Raw genomic sequence first — 18,386 nt, forward strand, 5'->3', positions numbered from 1 at the left:
CTTCTCAATGAACTGAAATTTTTACAAACAAACTTGATACTTACAAAGCAGGACAAGCGAACGTCCCCTGACGTATGGATTTATTATCCAGTATTGACAGGTGGTCCTAAGGATGGTGTTCATTGTTTATTGTTTGTTAAATTACATAAAGAATCAGTAAGGTAAATAACGTCACAATTTGCGGAAAAATAATCAATTATCGGTATTATTTTACCGAAGCTGTTTCCGAAAGGACGTGGAAATGTCTTCATAAAGTAATCGATACAGAACTTAAATTCCTATGAGTTCTGGATTAATTATATGTCTTGATAGTTTTATTGTGAACTTGGGGGTTAAATAAGTAAACAAAGTTCATTTTGTTACGGGTTATGTGCACATTAACAGTTATCGCGTTGTCAGAAGATTGACTATGAAGTTAACGTCATTTTCTTATAGTATAAGAAATATCCATATGCTTAAATACCGACATCCTATTATAGAGGACATTAACTTATAGACATGGGACATTACACAATGCATACTACACTATGTACAATAATTACTCCTTGACATTTCATGACACCGGTAGTTTCATATATCGGCCATTGACAACTATTTGGCATTTGCAGACATTGACAAAGGGACGGTCGATACCGGCGGCTGATGCTAACGCTGAAAGAGATCGGCTCCCCATCAATATACCTGTAAACATATGTGTGATTTCAACGAGACATGACTGACGCCACCAGAGGTTAAATTCACCAGCCGGATGGTACCCACGTGGACACCATATTTAGTGTGTGAGTTGTCACTCCTACTGTGGATTACCTTTACTGGTATTTCGTCGTTACGAATTGGTAAGCGTTTAATCCATCTTTAAAAAACAAGCTTCTTAATTAATATGTTTATATCCGTTGTTTTGCTGAAATGTATTGCTGTAATTTTCCTATGTAATTGAACATTACCATTGACTCTAACAACAAATACGAAATATTAGTTAATTGAAATATAATTGTTGTTTTTATTTTACCATTGGTTATAAGACATGGTATCATGACAAGCTATTGCGTTTGAAAAATATTATATGAAATACATGTTCATAATTATTCGTAATTCTTTTCGTCAATTTCAATTTGTTTTCACTTTGTAGGTTTTTTTTTTGTCCTATTCTTACTTTGTAGGTGGTATCCATTGTATTCAATGATTATTTCATAATTTGGTAAAGCTGTGATGAACGTTTTCCTTACACATAAAAAGAAAGAACGTTGCTTAGTAGACAAAACAAGCATATCATTTACAATTTAAATACTGCTATCTATTAAATAAATACAATCCCTAGATACGTATGTGTTCGACGACTGGAGTAATGAAACCCATTTCATACGGACACTGATGGAGAAGGAAATAGCCTCGTGGAAACACACGTTTGATATGCCCGTATTCCTGCACTTCACAGATGATATCCTTCCAATAGATTACACGATATTTGGTACGTAAACATAATCTGATGGCGCCTGTGCCATTTCCCCAGCCTTTGTCACGGATTTGTAATTATAGCCTGTTAAAAACATGACATTAATTTGTCGTTGGTTAACATCAGCACATATCCTTAATCAGAGGTAAACCATATCTTCACAGGTACATTTAGTTACTTCGATATGTTAAACTGTATATCCTGCATTGCCGTGGCTTTAGATTATTGTAGAGTTTAATGAGTAATTATATCAAGTTTGGAAATCGTTTAACCTTGGCTTGTGATGCTTTCACTCATCAGGAATCAGTACAGTTTGTATAACAATGTAAATAAAAGAATCCAATGAGGTTATTATGATGTCTGCTTTGAAATACGGACAAGCAGATTAATTTATTGATATTATTTGTGTTTCATTGATTTGATGCAGATCATCCTACAGGTAGAATGGATGACTGGAAAATTGTTTTGGACTTAAAAACAACTATTGACTTTATGAATTGTGGGATATTTATGGCGGACAACATTCCATACTTAACATCGTCATCAGAAACGTCATCAAACTGTCAGCCAATCACATTCATTCCGTCCCCTTCAAACATTTTATATTCGGTGATAAACATTCTCCGTGGAGTCGGGACTCTCTCTGAGGTTATACTCCTTCTGTTGGACCAATACTATGGTAAGTATTTCTTTGTTATGTTGTTATGTGGTATACAGTATACAATTCGGAGAAAGACGTATTGCGTCACTGCATGATTGGTAATGATGTCTGTTTCAACTTATTCTCCTTAGTTATTATAAGAGGATAGGATTAAAGGTAGGCATCGCATACTTATTTTTTCCTCTTCTAAGATTGTAAAGTTATCTCCTTTTCATAGCGGAATTTGAATTTCTGCCTATAATTTAACGTTATCTTACTGGCAACGGGAATTATGCTTTGCGTCAATCGGCGGTACCAACTTTCTCTTTTATAAATATTGAAGTGATTCGACTAAGAGACGGTACCATAAGCATTATAAGATAGAACGCCCGACATTAAGCCAAATGTAAGACACGGTGTACGAAAAGTCTGAAGGAACAGAATAAATATGTTGTTTACTGAAATGATTTTAACCTATTTTGTTTTTGTAAAATAAGAACATTTTAATGTTTCATCGAAAATTTGAACTAGCAGTATTGACAGGTTTTAAAGTTTTATTTTTTAAATATATGTTCCTTTTTGCAGATTTTGATCCTGGCATAATTGATACCTACAATAAAACTGGAGGAGACATAATTGTATCCAGTTACCAAGAGATAATATCAGATCACAAGACATCTAGACGAGTACTATTAGATGCGAGAAGAGTCATTTTCTTTGCGGCATATTCGCAAATAACGCTTTTGTTTGAAGAGGTAAGAAGTCCTTCATAAGCATTTCATTCAATACAAACTATAGCTATACAGACATATTTCATAGTTTTATGTATATTTTTAGTATGACTTCAACCAACCTGCAACTTATTTAAGTTTCACATACTTACGTACTCCGTCTTTGCATATTGCACATGTATCTCCCTTGCGGGTCGGCATCAAATATGACGTCATCACTTTCTGAGCTAAAAACATTGCATCTTTTTCGCTGAAAAAATGACGTTGCTCTAATTAAAACACGTGTAGTAACCAGTTCCTAACTCTGGATAAGAACACACAGAATATCATTGTGATTTAGAAAAGGATGTATAAGTTCAACACTTATCTTGTAAAATACGCGATAAAGATGCATTTAATTAAACAATTGCGTTATCAGTGCACATTGAGTTTTATGTACCTAATGTTCCTCAAATTTGTTTAATTAAAATGTTTCCTACCTAGATGAATCAGACTGTCCGGATGTTAAATAACGAATGGATACTGATACCCGTGGACTCCAACACTTGTCCTGGACATCTAAATGTGTCGTTCATCTGTCTACACCAACAGGACGAGCAGGACACAACGGTTAGATACAGTGTATTGCTCATTATCATAGAAGTTGGTTTCATTGTATATGATATATTTAAGTAGAAATCCGTGGTATTTATATGTTTGAAAAACAACTATTATAAAGATATCATTGAACACATGCAATAATAATAAACGGTATCTATAGAACCATACAATCAATCAAATGATAAGTAATTGATTGCATGCATATGGATAATGCTACTATTCCGTGTTTCTAAATGAGATACTCATTGATTACATGTTTTACTGAGACGTCTATCCTTTTCTTTAGCCTATCTGGATGGATGCATTGAGTTTCATCAAAGGTGCTTTACAAACGATTCAGCTAGCGAATGTCACAACGAATCATTTAAGCATGGTACGCATATATATATTTCAATTTTAAATGAAACATTATTTCAAAATCTCCCTTATTTTGATCTTCTGTGAAACTGTTTAGATGCATGACTTGAATTTTTATTACTAATATAATATTTTTTTTAATGTTTTCAAAACAATGTGGGTTTTTTTTTCGATTCAGAGTTAATTGTTTATGAGTCTAGGAATTACTGACGGAACATGTATAAAAAGATTTTTTCACTCATATACATGTACTTGTAACTTAATACACATTTCATGTCTGTGCTCTTCTAACTATACATTTAATTTTTACAAGAGAGTGTTCATCTGACGTTCAAAACTAACGGAGTGTTTTCTTTTAAATCTTTCTTTTAAATCTTAAATCAAAATGATCGTCTTTGTAAAAAATACCTTGAATCCCAATATTAATTCGATCTTCAATAGTACGCAAATGTTGAATGAATGAATAGTGTTTGATCAGTATGATATCATTTTTGTTATTTTAACCCCCGGCTGGTTCATCTATATTTAGGACTATTTCCGGCGGTATTCTTTATGTCGTCATCCCTCCATCAGCATAACGAAACACACATCATTCAATCATTCAACACTGGTATGTATCGACAAGTAAATTGTGAGTTTGCTAAGATTTATTTAAAAAGCAAATATTTGATAGAAAAGTGTGACAAAAAGTCATACAAGACACGAGATTCAAAAACAGTTTAAAAATAGTCCGTTCAATCAAACTATTTGATTAAATGTTATGATTTTCAATATTGCATTGATATTAAACACTAAATGTCTCCACGAAGCATGGCAACTATCGATTACATTTTCACATCTTCGTTATTTGATTAGTATGCTAATTTTCTTTCGTAGGTGGGAGAGTTCTCAGAAGGACAGACAACTCTATATGAACGTCCAGATGATATATTTGAACCTCCGCCACCTCCGGTGTTAAAAGTTGTCATAATCCATGTAGGCTATTTTTTGTTTTGTTTTATGATTTAATAATGTTAGATTTTTTTTAAAACTTTAGATTACCTTTTGACAAGAACTTTTTTACTATGGTGATGGTAGATATCGCTGATGGCAATGGAAATTTTTGCTACGCCGCTTGAGGCGTAGCAGTTAGAATCTTAGATCTTTAAGGATAGCCATGTAGCAAGAACGCTTGAATCAGACGGAAGTTCGGTGTGTTAAAAGCATTGCCTGACAAAGTAATAATAGAACGAATTACGGAAACAGACTTCAATCTGTCCGGATTCGGACGCCATCTTCCTGATAGGCATGATCACACAGCGCTTGCATCCGTTCAGATTTTCACTGTAGAACAAGCATTCATGAATAAGGATTGTCTAGAAATTAATCGGGCATTTAAAATGAAATCGGCTTCCATTATTTACAAATGGAACAAATATATCTGTAGTAGTATAACATGTTCGATACATTACGTTTATATTTCTTACTTAATTTAGATCACTATCGTGTAACAATAATAATTAGACAGTGCTTAGATACTAATTAACGGAACACGGACATACTGAAATGCGGAATGAAAGCACATACTAAAAGCGGAATGAAAAAGGAACATAGCCCACTTAGCTTTTTGGGAAGCTAATACTTGTTACAAAATTGTAACTGTATTTATGCTGGACCCAGTTTCAAGACTATTCCGTAACTTAAGGAAATTTCAAAACTTAAAATTCCCATAGTTATACATTACAGACTCTAAGGGGAAAATTTAAGTTAAGGAATGTCTGTTACGCTTTTATTTAATTTGTTTTTTTTTTAAATGAAACTGGGTCCTTTCTTTAGGAAGTATCAGAAGATATTGTCTAAATGCCACTCCATACACGTTATATATTTGTTACTAAAGAGATGATAAGCTTATTGGGCCACTACACAGATGATGGTAAATATATCTAATTGATTGTATTGAACAAGGGAGATATCTCTTAGCCTTCAACGCTGTGTGCCACTATCAAAGCAGTAGATAAGATATTTAGCAGCAGCCTTATCGTTCAGGCATTTTTTCTTCTACAGGAGCCTCCATTTATTCAGAGGGTAATCCATGAAAATGGAAGCATAAGCTACGAAGGCTATACCATTGATGTCCTGCAGGAATTATCGCGAAGGAACGGATTCCAGTACCAGATTTATGAAGTTCCTGACAACGAATATGGAGTCAAGAGGTCAAACGGAACTTGGTCAGGGGTTATTGGTGAAGTTGCAACAGGAGTAAGTATATAAGCAGAAGAAAAAAATGATATCGAAAATATTTTGACCTAAGTGTTTAACCCTATATCTACTTAAAATCTGTTAAGACACAGTAAATATATTATGTCAAATGCAAAAGACTTAATACTTTTTGCTGCAAAATACTGCAACGTGAAAATGTTTATGTTATTTCTATTCATACATTTTATCAAATATCAACATGCAAGTGATCAACTGAGAGCATTTGTCAAGCATATGTTTGTATGATGTGTTTTTCCATTTCTATAGATGGCCGACATGGGAGCTGGTCCGATATCGGTGACAGCTGAACGTGAGACTGTGATCGACTTCACCGCTCCATACTACGACTACGCTGGACTTCAGATCCTCACAAAAGACACCAGAGAACCGCAGCCTTTGTTCGTGTTTGTGACAGTGTTCACGGAGCTGGCGTGGGGTGTGTGGCTATCACTTCTCATCGCAACAGTGGTCATTCTATCTGTGTTCCATAGATTCAAATACAAATACATTACTGACGCGAACAAGGACTACGATGCAAAAGAGCAATTCACCGTCAATAACTCATTCTGGTTCGTCGTCATGTCTGTCGCAATATCAGGTAAGTAAATATTCACAGCTAAGTCAAATGTCATTATGCAATTCAATTTTACTTGCATTAACATCTTTTTAAAATAATTTTCTCAGCTCATAGATATAAAAGGACGTTGCCGAGTTTTACGTCGCTCCTGATTGGCTGATAATAAGTAACCTCCATTTTGGAAGTTTAAAAAGGGATTATCTTGAGTAAGTTGATTCACTTTTTGGTGTAAAGATTAACTTCAATACAAACAACTTTCCACGACTTAGTTCTCCCCTTATTTCATTTATTGTGCTTTTACAAAAATGAATCTAAATTATTTTATCTCTACTTAAAATCCTATTGATTGTTAAATAAAAGGTCCGCAACAGCATCCGTCAATGAATTCGACTCGCCTGGTAGTTGCCGGATTTTGGTTCTTCTGTCAGATCATTATGAGTGCCTACACTGCCAATCTCGCCGCCTTCCTGACGACATCACGTCTAGCCTCACCAGTTGAGTCTCTTGACGATCTGGTCACCCAGTCAGACTTTCAGTACACAGTTCAAAAAGGAACAGTGGGAGAGGCATATTTCCACAGGATGGCAAAGATTGAGACGGGTTTCTATAGTTACTGGAAGGATGTGAGTTTCTCTACCGACCCGAGCTCGGCTTTGACACAACATGCTGTGTGGGATTACCCATTAGGAGACAAGTACATAAAACTATGGGAGTCCATACAGAAAACTGGCTATGTCGTCAACACTGAGGAAGGTATCGCCAAAGTCTTGGAAGGCAAGTTTGTTCTGTTCCATGAAACTCCCATGATAAAGTTTGAAATGAGCCGTCGATGTGGACTTCTCTCCGTGGGCTCCATGTTCAGCGCTAAACCATATGCCTTTGTCCTGCCACATAACTCGCCCATTGTCAGAAACATATCGAGTTCGTAAGTATATTCAAATACCATTGCCATTATTTTTTTCTGTTTTCCAACATAACAATAGACGCGCCATCAACCAATTCAATACTTGTAATGTATTGTTATGGAGTTGTAATGTTTGTTTTATGTACTTTCCAAAACTCGATACATATTCTATACCGAATCATTACTTTTATCTTAAGTTTTATCGAATGAAGTCTTAATTCACTAAAGTAAAAAAAATAAAAAAAAATCGAAAATTTCTAAACGGGCGACGTCATGTTTCTTTCTCCTCAGAATACTTTCTATTCAGTCAACGACTCTTCTAACCAAACTGAAAGAGAAATGGTGGGAGAGTAACAATGCCACCTGCCTAGATGTAGACGACAGTGACGGGCTGACCTTAGATGCCCTGGGCGGTATCTTCATTGTTATGTGTGGAGGATGTTTACTGAGTGTGGTCGTATTGGGCATGGAGCTTCTCATCGCTAAATGTAGTCAAAATGGCACCCAGGTATGTATATAAAACTTAGTATACGATATCTTTTTTTAAGTTCTAAAAAGGTTATTTATATATTAAGTAACTAAAATATGTGATAAAACGATATTTCAATAAATAAGTTAAAAAACCAAAATCACAGACTTAAAGCGCGAAATGAGATAACCAAACAAAAAGTATTGTATTTAAGATGCAAATGATTCGTTATTTAGACTTTTAATATTTCCTTTTAAATGCTATATAAAGTATAAACTATGGAACCATAATAAAGGTTTTAATATAGGAATGTATCAAATGACTGAATCTGATATTTTTACAGAAATACAAATGATCTATTTGTATTTCCAGACGCATTGCCTTACCGAAGAAGAGAAAACTGAGCGAAATGATGTCAGTCAGCCCCAGAAATTCGTATCACTCAACGGCAACAATGCAAGCACATTGAAATTATGTTCGTACGAACTACAGAATTATGAAAACACATCGCCATTTTAAAATTAATTATTTTAATCGTCGCAAACGAACCTCAAAGGGAATTTTATGATTTTCGTAATTAATATTGTATTTTATTGAATAAATTTTCTAGGTATAAAGTATGTTTTATTTTGGTTAATTTTTGTCAATAGCATTTTTTCAATATACTTCTATTCATAAATATTTTGATGAAGTACAAGATTAAGTTTGAGATTACTGAATAAAGATAATAAATCAGGAAAAAAGAAAGAAAAAAAAATCAAAGAAGGTTCAGCTGAATTAATAAATTTCCATCACCAACAAACGTCAATAAGTAAATACAAAAACAATTACTCATTGGTGTCAGAAACACACACACCAGCCATCTTCATTTTATGATTGTTGTCGGGTAAATCCTCAGGCGAGACATACGATTTCCTAGTATCACTATATAATATTGATTGGTTGATTTTTCTGGTCGTTCTATTAATAGTAAAACTCATTTATATTAAGGATGACCTTACCTGTATAAGATACGTTGCATGGGGTGAGGCTGAGGTATATTATATATGTGTGTTTTAAATAGAAAAAAATAACAAGAAAAAGGATAAATTTACAACATTTAATTAACCAACATATATAACACATCGTACATATATACATAACTACAAAACATTTATCAGTTACCAAAAAATATTCAATCAGAACAATACATAAAAAATGTTTGGCACACGGGGCAACTCAGCTATAGATAATTACAGTACCGCTGGCTGTAACACTTTGGTCACATTGCTCCAGCCCTACTTATAACATACATCTGTAACGCTATGAAGCGTACATACGCTGGCTGTGACACTTTGGCCACATTGCTCCAGCTTCTTAAAAATGAATAATATAGAGTACCTACTAATTATTGATATTATCAGCTGGCTGTAACTCTTTGGTCACATTGCTCCAGCAAAATGAGTACAAGTTATGAAAAAAGGCTGGCTGTAACTCTTTGGTCACATTGCTCCAGCATAATTATTTAGTACCTATAATGTTATGAAAAAGGCTGGCTGTAACTCTTTGGTCACATTGCTCCAGCATAATTATTTAATACCTATAATGTTATGAAAAAGGCTGGCTGTAATTCTTTGGTCACATTGCTCCAGCATAATTATTTAATACCTATAATGTTATGAAAAAGGCTGGCTGTAACTCTTTGGTCACATTGCTCCAGCAGGAATATTTTTGGGGAGATTTTCATGAAAGATTATATTAAAACATATACATGTATGAATAAAATAATATTCCTGAATGAAAATAATGCCCAAACTCAGGTATTTATGATTTGAGTGACCCAAAAATAATGTGCCTGTATTCATAATAATAAATTTTTAACAGAAATTATAATAAAGTTAGGAATATTATATAGTTAACAAGTTATAATTTGTCAGCGTATATTGAAATAAGAATGATGTATCAACATTTAAGTGAGAAAACAGGTTGCTTAGCAATAAGCGTCTTTAGATTATGTGAAAACGAATCTGAAAACTACGATATGTATCAACATATATAAACACACACATGTACAATATTAGTCTATAAGACTATGAAAAACATTAAAACGATAACTTATGATGAATTAGTCAGCGCGATTTCAGCGTCCCTCAGACATGATTGAGGCGTTTTAATGTATCTGCAACACGTGTCCGGTGACCATCTCCCTAATGGTCAGATGGTCCTCTACATGTGCTGCTGCCGCAGAGGTAGCCGCCCAAATGCGGAATGAGTGGCCATTATAGTGTTCAGAGTTTATACCGATACATTGCAGAGAATGTTTGTACTTAGAGATGAATATTGAGCGTGTTAAAGCTTGTCCATTTTGTACCACGAACAGGGGATCACGTGATGCAGGACGTAACTGCATTCTGTCTGACAAATATTCACAACAGGCAGCATAAGGACATATAATGCCCACAACCTTGAACAGTTTAATTTCACACCTTCCCTAAATGGGTCAGTTTTTGACTTTTTGAGGTGAAGCACGACATACTCGTATGATACTATAAGATCACTAACACATAAATGCTGAGTGTAATCAAATGATGTTCCAACTGTAAATTCACCACATCTTAAGAAGCCAAAAAGGCGACGATACAGGCTGTCCTCATCATCAGATCTTCGAACAAATGTGAAGTTTTTCTCAGATATCCTACCACATCCTTCAGAATGTTAAATGTAACTGGGTATCGTGATTTACTTATCTTTCTATGTGATCTCTTCACACCACCAAGGATAGCGTGCATCCTACTAAGACCATCGACACCTGGGAAAGGTATATTGTGCTTGAGGCACATGAATTTAATACCACACACGTATAATTTGATTGTAGAATATGCAAGATCTGAATTGTAACAGTGTGCTACAAAGTATATGAGCATATCCTCCGAAACTTGCAGATCTGATAACTTCACATCAGTCAGGATACCCGCTAGTAACAGGAACCTAATAAAGTTGTTGAATCCTGTGTAGTATGCTTGTTTAGTGTTCGGAGCGATGGCTGTCTACCACAAGTTGTCTACAATGGGGGTTAATCCCAGAAAACCTCTGATGGAGTTGGTACGGCACACGGCAGGTTGTTGGCCTCTGGAGCTAACTTGCGGAACCTTTCCATCTGTAAACGAGACAAAGAGTCAGCAATCACATTACACTTGCCAGGCACATGTTTAGAAAGTACAACAAAAGAGTTCATAGCTGCACACATTGTCAAGCGACGCATTAAAGGCATGATATGTACTGCTTTTGATCTCCCCTTTTGGAGAATAGCTACGGTAGCCAAATTGTCACAGTTAAAAAGTTTACGAATTCCTTTCCAATTATGACCCCAAATCATTGCTGCTACTACTATTGGGTATAACTCTTTAAATGCAATGGTAATTTCCTCTCCACTACATATATGTTCTTTAATAGTGTCCGGCCATGCCTCGGCAAACCACTGTCCCTGCATGTATCCTCCGTAACCTACACTACCCGATGTGTCCGTGTACAGTTGTATATCCTCAGATTTGGTAATATGCTGATCGTAGAATATGGTCACTTCGTTCCAATGTTTAAGGAAAGAAATCCACATCTTAATGTCACTTCTACATTCCTGACTAATTATAACGAAATGGTGTAACTTCTTGGCTGTAGTGGACAATTTGATAATGTAAGACACAAAACTTCTACCAGGGATAATGACCTTGCTTGCAAAGTTTAAGTTTCCTAACAATTGTAAAAGTTCGCGTTTGGTACATGATTGTTGACTTTGAAATGATTGCAGCATTGAAATGTCTCTATGGAGGCCGCGGTGGCCGAGTGGTTAAGATGTCCCGACATATTACCACAAGCCCTCCACCTCTGGGAAGCGGGTTCGAATCCCATGTGGGGCAGTTGCCAGGTACTGACCGTTGGCCGGTGGTTTTTCTCCGGGTACTCCGGCTTTCCTCCACCAACAAACCTGGCATGTCCTTACATGACCCTGGCTGTTAATAGGACGTAAAAATAAACAAACCAAACCAAACTATGGAGTTTATCCTCTGTTAATCTTGCTTCCATTTTGTGTGAATCCAAAATAATACCTAAATATTCAATGTCCGTTTCGGGCCCACAGGTTTTGTGAAGAGCCATAGGAATGACATCTGCATATGTCTTTCCCAACACTTACTTGGGTCTTCAAAAGTGATGAAATCATCCAAAAGATGCAATATATAAGACACACCGTAATTATTATATGCTATCCAACATATAGCCCGCGAAAGGTTATCAAAAAGTTTTGGGCTTGACCTACAGCCGAAGGCCAGTCACGTGTAAAAATAATATTGATTATCCCAGCATATCCCATAAAGATGCCATTGTGATGGATGAATAGGTAAAAGTTTGAAGGCATCAGAGATGTCTGTTTTACACATAGTAGTATCCTTCCCTAGTTGTTGAATTAGTTGAATAGCGTCATCTATCCGCACGTATGAAAGGGAACAACTATCTTTGTCAATCAAATTGTTAACACTTGGATGATCGTCATCTTCATGTGGCGATGATAAATCCACGATAAGACGAGGTTTACCCGAATATTTTCCATACGCTACACCTATCGGGCTGACCAGATACGATGAAAATGGCAATGCATGAAATGGTCCTTGCAAGAATCCCTTGATAACTTCCTTATGAATTAATTTCGTAACTGTATCACTGTCTTTCAAAGCTGATTGAAGATTCTTGCATACCTAACTGGGCAAAGGTATGTCCGGAACCAAAGTGTCAAAACCATAAGTTAAACCATCACACAGGTACTCAACAAAATGTCTATCCGGATGATCACGAAGCTCATATCTCAGTCTATCAATATTGATAGGGGTTTCAGTTATCATATTGAGTCACTTATCCTCAGGCCCGTGACTTGAGGCTCTACACTTGAGACAAGTGTGAGAAAACACACTAGATCCGAACTGGCACGCACCTTCATTAAAGTTATTGCAAACTTCAACACCGTTGATTTTGATCTTGGGACGGCCCAATCTGTCGGTTTCCTTACCACCGCTCTTTGTCTGTTTACCTAGTGCAGATGTTTGCGACGAATAAAACTTGTTGTGGGCAGAAAGGAGTTGCGTGAGATGTGAGACCACACAACTGGCAAGTGTTGACTTTTGCGTTACCGACACACATACTTAAAAGACCTTGGTCCATAAGTTCCCATCTAACTTTTTGGTTGTTGTTACGGAGGGCTGCGGCTGCTTTCATCGCAAACTGACAGTGGTAGTCATAATATTCATGACCATACACATTACTGATTTGAACAATGTTCGCCTCATAAATGTCGAGCTCGTCTCTACGCTCAGGGAATTTCCCGCACATCACACGTTTGAATTTCCCAAATGCTGTGATAAACTCCGAGAGTGACTTGTTTAATCTCGGATCATCGGACTCTTTGTATAAGTTATTATTAAAATTACGATGGGTGTCGTCTTGCCTGTCGGTGTCGTACTTGGGAATAAGTAACGCAGCTAAATTTACATATTTTCCTTAAAGAATTTTCTTTCTATTAGCGTCCGATACAACATCTACGTGAGGTATGCTTGCCGATGCTATGCCTTCAGACGTATTCGCTGGATTGATTGAGTACCCGCCTGTGTTTGGAAAATTGGCCGATTATTGTCGTCTTAGTGAGGCGTACGCTGTCGACAGAGTTTATTTAGGAGCCGAGTTGTTCCCTCCTTCCTTGTTGTTAACCAAATTTAGCACTGTCTGTTGCAGCGATATCATGGTTTGCTGCATAGTGTTCATAGTTGACAGCATGCCTTCTACTACACTGGGCGCCGCCATGTTTGATGTCGGTTGTTTGGTCACTTCCGGTGTTGGCGCGTTAGTTTCGCATCTAGAGCTGTTGGCTAAAGCAGACGCAGTGCGTAATAGTTCGGTATAATTCGAATCTTCGTGTCTCTCGGGGTTATCACGATTTCCATGTAAATTATGAGATATATTATTCTCATTTGTCTGTTCATTAGTAGGCCTACTGTTCACTTCCGCACTAATACGTGTAACTTGTCTGCGCGCCATAGCTGGACGTCCAGCAGCATTCTCCACGTACAATGCTTTGAGTGCCGTTTTAGTCATGCCTGTCGACGGAACGTTGATACCTAGTTTGTTCAATTCTTCTTTGAGCTGAGTTACTGTCCAATTAGCCGGGTTAGAAGAATCCCAAGGTGAATTAGTAGTGCGGGATCGAGATTGTCGACTCGCCATTGTTTATGTATTCGGCTTACACACTTAGTCCAAAATAGTACATAACACAGGCTAATGAACAATAAAATGTTCCCACAAAGTTCTACCAGGTCACGAATGACGTAAATCCATTATGATTAGAGTTGTAGTATGGTCACTTTGGTGATTATAAGGATAAAATTAACGTATAGACTTCCCGAGAAAATTACAAAGGCTGCTTCTGATGCTGCTGGAACTGGACTAGTGACGCTATCAGATTATTCTTGACCAATCAGATGACTGCCCCTATCACGTGACCGGTCACTCTATACACTGACCCCGGAACCCTCAAGGCCCTACCTATGTATATCTTATCTAAGGTTTCTTCTATATTATGCCTTAGCCTAATAAATTGACTATAGCTCTAGATCTCTTAACCAGATTACAGATAGTATGTGAACTACACAAAATATAACGTCAAGATCAATTCACAGAATAATTCCTAATATGTGTAAAATGAAGTATACAGTAGTTAAGATAATATTTTTCTATTTAAACCTGGCTTGTCTACATAAGCCTCAAGTAATTTGTTCCTAATATAAAAGCGTAATCCCACTGAAACATGCCGCCAAAGATACTGAACCTATGTGTCCACATTATACTGACGACGGGCAAACACTCCGTATGACTCCCCTTCGTCTAAACGTTATGTAAAATTTTACAGACTAGGATATGTCGTGGTTAGGGGACAGAAATCAAAACCTTCCTTACCGATGTTTACCTCGAGTGAATCCATATGATACGAAATGATTATATTTCAGACAGACTTTATGAAAATGAAGAAACAAGTATATAGTTATGTGCTATTCCTTTATATTAGGAATATAAAGGGAAAAAACAACCAGAAGTGCATTTCGTTATCTCATTAAGGCCATGGAATAATAGTGTAATCTATATGATCAAAGTGAACACGTGGGTTTTGATTACTTTGTAAAGGGTTTGGTGGTTGTGGTATTATCTAGAAAACTAAAACGAAATACCCAAGTATGGACATGTGAATCAGTGCTTTACGGATATAAAGGACAGTGTAATTGTGTCACACTAATTATCAAATACATAATGCATATAATCGTTGCTCTTTATCAATCAATGCACTCATTCCATTTTACAAATCATTCATATAAGCATGTAATTTTGCTGACAATAACAACTTTATTGAAACTTGCGACCTGTCTTTTGTTGTTTTGTTTATTAAATTATCAAATACTATATATTTTTGGATATTAAAAAGTCATCAAATATCTTTTTTCGTTTGATTTTAAGCTGTACCGATTATTTTTACATTTTATCACTTTTTATTTATCCTCAGTCATCTGTGTTGTTGAGGACAAATCGTTATCACCTTACGCGAATCACTGAAAACATAAATATTGATGATTTGAGCTCTGTTGCACTAGAGCACCTTAAACATAAACGGTGAAGCATCTGGGTTAACATGTTAACAACGTTTGGACGAGTGACAAAATGTTGTATATTCGTTTCGTTATTATAGCAGATCAAAATAAAAAAGGCGATTTTGTCCTTATAAACCAACCAACTAAATAATTTTACATCTACCACAGTGTCAAGTTTGTTAAAGTTTTGTTATGCATTACTAAAAAAGATTAAAATTTATTATTTTTGTTGACCTAGATTACATTTCAATAAGCTCTATCTATATGCTTATGATGCAGTCTCTGTCTTAACATGATGTTTGGTTCAAGCTGAGGTCAATGTCTACACAAGTGCTAGTTATTTTCCTGGTCAAGGAATCTTTTGTTTCTATGTAAATTAGTATGCATACCAGATCCAATCAATAGGCTTGTCCACTCTAACCTTCTTAAGGACCCTATTGAAAAGGGGCCAAACTAAAAATTGTTGTAATTAGAATATGTGCAAGAACCAATCTATGCACGTATAATGCACGACATCAGACATAGAGATGCAACTGCCCTAATTGTGTAGCGTCAGTTTGGATGAAATGGTCGGGACATACGGATGCTCTTATACCGGTAGTTCACTTCAGTTGAACCATTCCTGCAGGCTAACCCGCCACCATCAACAGCTTAGCCTCCACTTTTCCTCTTCGGGATTCCTTCAAGTTCAATTAGTATTCAGTGACCAAATGCTGCAAGAGAAATCAAGTTTAAGTCTTAAGTGTAAGTTGATGTTTCTTACTTATCGGCATGGGGCTGTTTCTGTACACAAGATTCCTTTTGTTCATTTATCCCCTTTCGGATTATTATACGTATATAAGATTTGCATTCAAATCCTTTTGTTTCTTTAATTTGGAGCATCTCATCACAGCTCAGAGGACCATTGACTCTGGGACCTCCGGTCGACACATAGGCTCTGGTACCTTGGGTATCCATTTAGTAGGGGATCTTCGATTCACACCGTAGACTCTGGGACCTCCGGTTAACACATAAGCTCTGGGACCTCCGGTCCCCATATAGACTCTGGGACTTCCGTTCCCCACATAGACTCTGTAACTTCTAGTCCACACTTTAGCTAGGGAACCTCCGGTTTCCACTGTGACCACCGGTCACCACATAGGCTAGTTTTTAGTATAGGTTAGACATAGTTTGAGATGTTCCAAGAAACCTTAACTTCATCACTTGAGTCTTGTTACATAAGCAGCCCCCAAGAGAGCCAAAATATATTTTGGGTAATTATATAAATGTTGTGATTTGTAGTTTACTTTGTTTAAGTACATGGTGTGAGGTGTGAAAAAGGTGTGTGAAGTACAGGAACCCATATATATTATGTGTTATGATTTGTTAGAGTAGCGATTAAACCCCTTTAATCTAAATTCAGTTTTTGTGTAAAATCAATATTAGTTAGCTATTGTGTTCGATCATTAAGTCTAGGTTCTCATATAACACTACCTTAAACTCCAACCAGCGTAGCCATTTTGAAATTATGTCCATTTTGCACTTCAGAATCATGAAATTCCAATGTTCTACTTATTCATGATAAAAATTGATATTTTGAACCAAAATTTCAATCTGGATTTCAATTCATATCTTTGTTATCTAGGAATAATTACCTGTCAGAAAACATTTCTACTTTTAAAATTCATAATTAAACAGCCAATCAGTGGCCTGGTCAAAATTCTATCCTGGGCTCAATCTTCTAAACACAGGGGTTATTTAGATCGAGGGTATATTTTCATTAAGGTGGGACTTTTCGTGATCACACCAATATCCTGCGAAAATGACTTTCCCGTGAAACATACCAGCTGTGTACGATATAGCATAATTTGTGATTCAGATCCATAAGAGTATTCTCCCTTGGTTCATTGTGGTTACATAGTGGAAGGATATTGATAGATAGAACGATGTCAATGGTGTTCCAATTTTGTATGTAATATACTATTTTTTTACATATGCTTAATTTATACAACAATGTATACTTCTCTTCCTTAAAATGATTGAATTACATTAATTCTTTGTATTTTTTGATGCTCAACATAATTATTATTCTGTATAGTAGGGTAATAAAAAAGGGGCATTACATAGCATGCATCTTGATCTCCAAACACCGCCAATTAGTCATGACTTCATGTAAACTACAGGCATTTTGTATTTAGAAGATGACGTTAAAATATTAATTAAGAGGCAATGTCATTTCCTTATCAACACCCTGTTCCTTAACCATTGTCCACTATTTTATTTATATTTTTGAATAAGCCTATAAATCTGGGTTTTCTCCCTTTACTCAGAATGTTTAACAATGTACATAACTCATTTGATTTCAAGGAATCGGTGTTCTACCTTTAGTAACATTCATACTATATAAAATGGAAAATGAAATTACGGTTAATACCATTGCATAAAGTAAAAATAAATATCATGAAAAGTCTGTGTGAAAAAGTCCACCTCGCATAAGGTTACTTTTTTGAAGATAAAATTTTAAATAGTAATGATTATCACTTTTACTATAGCAATGTATTACTTGCATAGTGATTAAAAAAAACGATATGCCTACCTAGAAATAGGTCTGGTGATTAAGGAATTTTTGTTTCTATTAACCACAACAGAGTTCAACAGTCTTTTGACACTCGATGTTAATAAGTCTAATTCCAGAATGGTTAAGCCATGAATACATGAAACATACAATCAAATCAGAAAGAAAGGTAGAATGTTGTAATGAAAACATCAAAATATTTCCTATT

The 18,386-nt window shown here is 35.9% G+C and overlaps 1 protein-coding gene across 1 annotated transcript; it reads left to right on the forward strand.

Moving 5' to 3' along the window:
• Positions 1-425: 425 nt before the first annotated feature.
• On the forward strand, positions 426-8,560 carry LOC138324506 (ionotropic receptor 25a-like). The gene is made up of 13 exons (XM_069269566.1): positions 426-836; positions 1,319-1,468; positions 1,881-2,132; positions 2,679-2,848; positions 3,308-3,433; positions 3,711-3,797; positions 4,311-4,391; positions 4,658-4,756; positions 5,825-6,019; positions 6,287-6,617; positions 6,957-7,521; positions 7,792-8,008; positions 8,342-8,560. The coding sequence occupies exons 1-13, from the start codon at positions 749-751 to the stop codon at positions 8,486-8,488; spliced, it is 2,508 nt and encodes an 835-aa protein (XP_069125667.1). The 5' UTR covers positions 426-748; the 3' UTR covers positions 8,489-8,560.
• Positions 8,561-18,386: the final 9,826 nt, after the last annotated feature.

Source organism: Argopecten irradians, chromosome 5 (genome assembly GCF_041381155.1).
Source record: "Argopecten irradians isolate NY chromosome 5, Ai_NY, whole genome shotgun sequence".
NCBI classification, from domain to species: domain Eukaryota; kingdom Metazoa; phylum Mollusca; class Bivalvia; order Pectinida; family Pectinidae; genus Argopecten; species Argopecten irradians.

Bases quoted from the DNA above. Each gene is read 5' to 3' on its own strand.
- LOC138324506 (XM_069269566.1), top strand. From the start codon at position 749: ATGGTACCCACGTGGACACCATATTTAGTGTGTGAGTTGTCACTCCTA. The intron at 2,133-2,678 runs GTAAGTATTTCT...TCCTTTTTGCAG, and splicing joins TCTGTTGGACCAATACTATG to ATTTTGATCCTGGCATAATT. The intron at 2,849-3,307 runs GTAAGAAGTCCT...TTTCCTACCTAG, and splicing joins TAACGCTTTTGTTTGAAGAG to ATGAATCAGACTGTCCGGAT.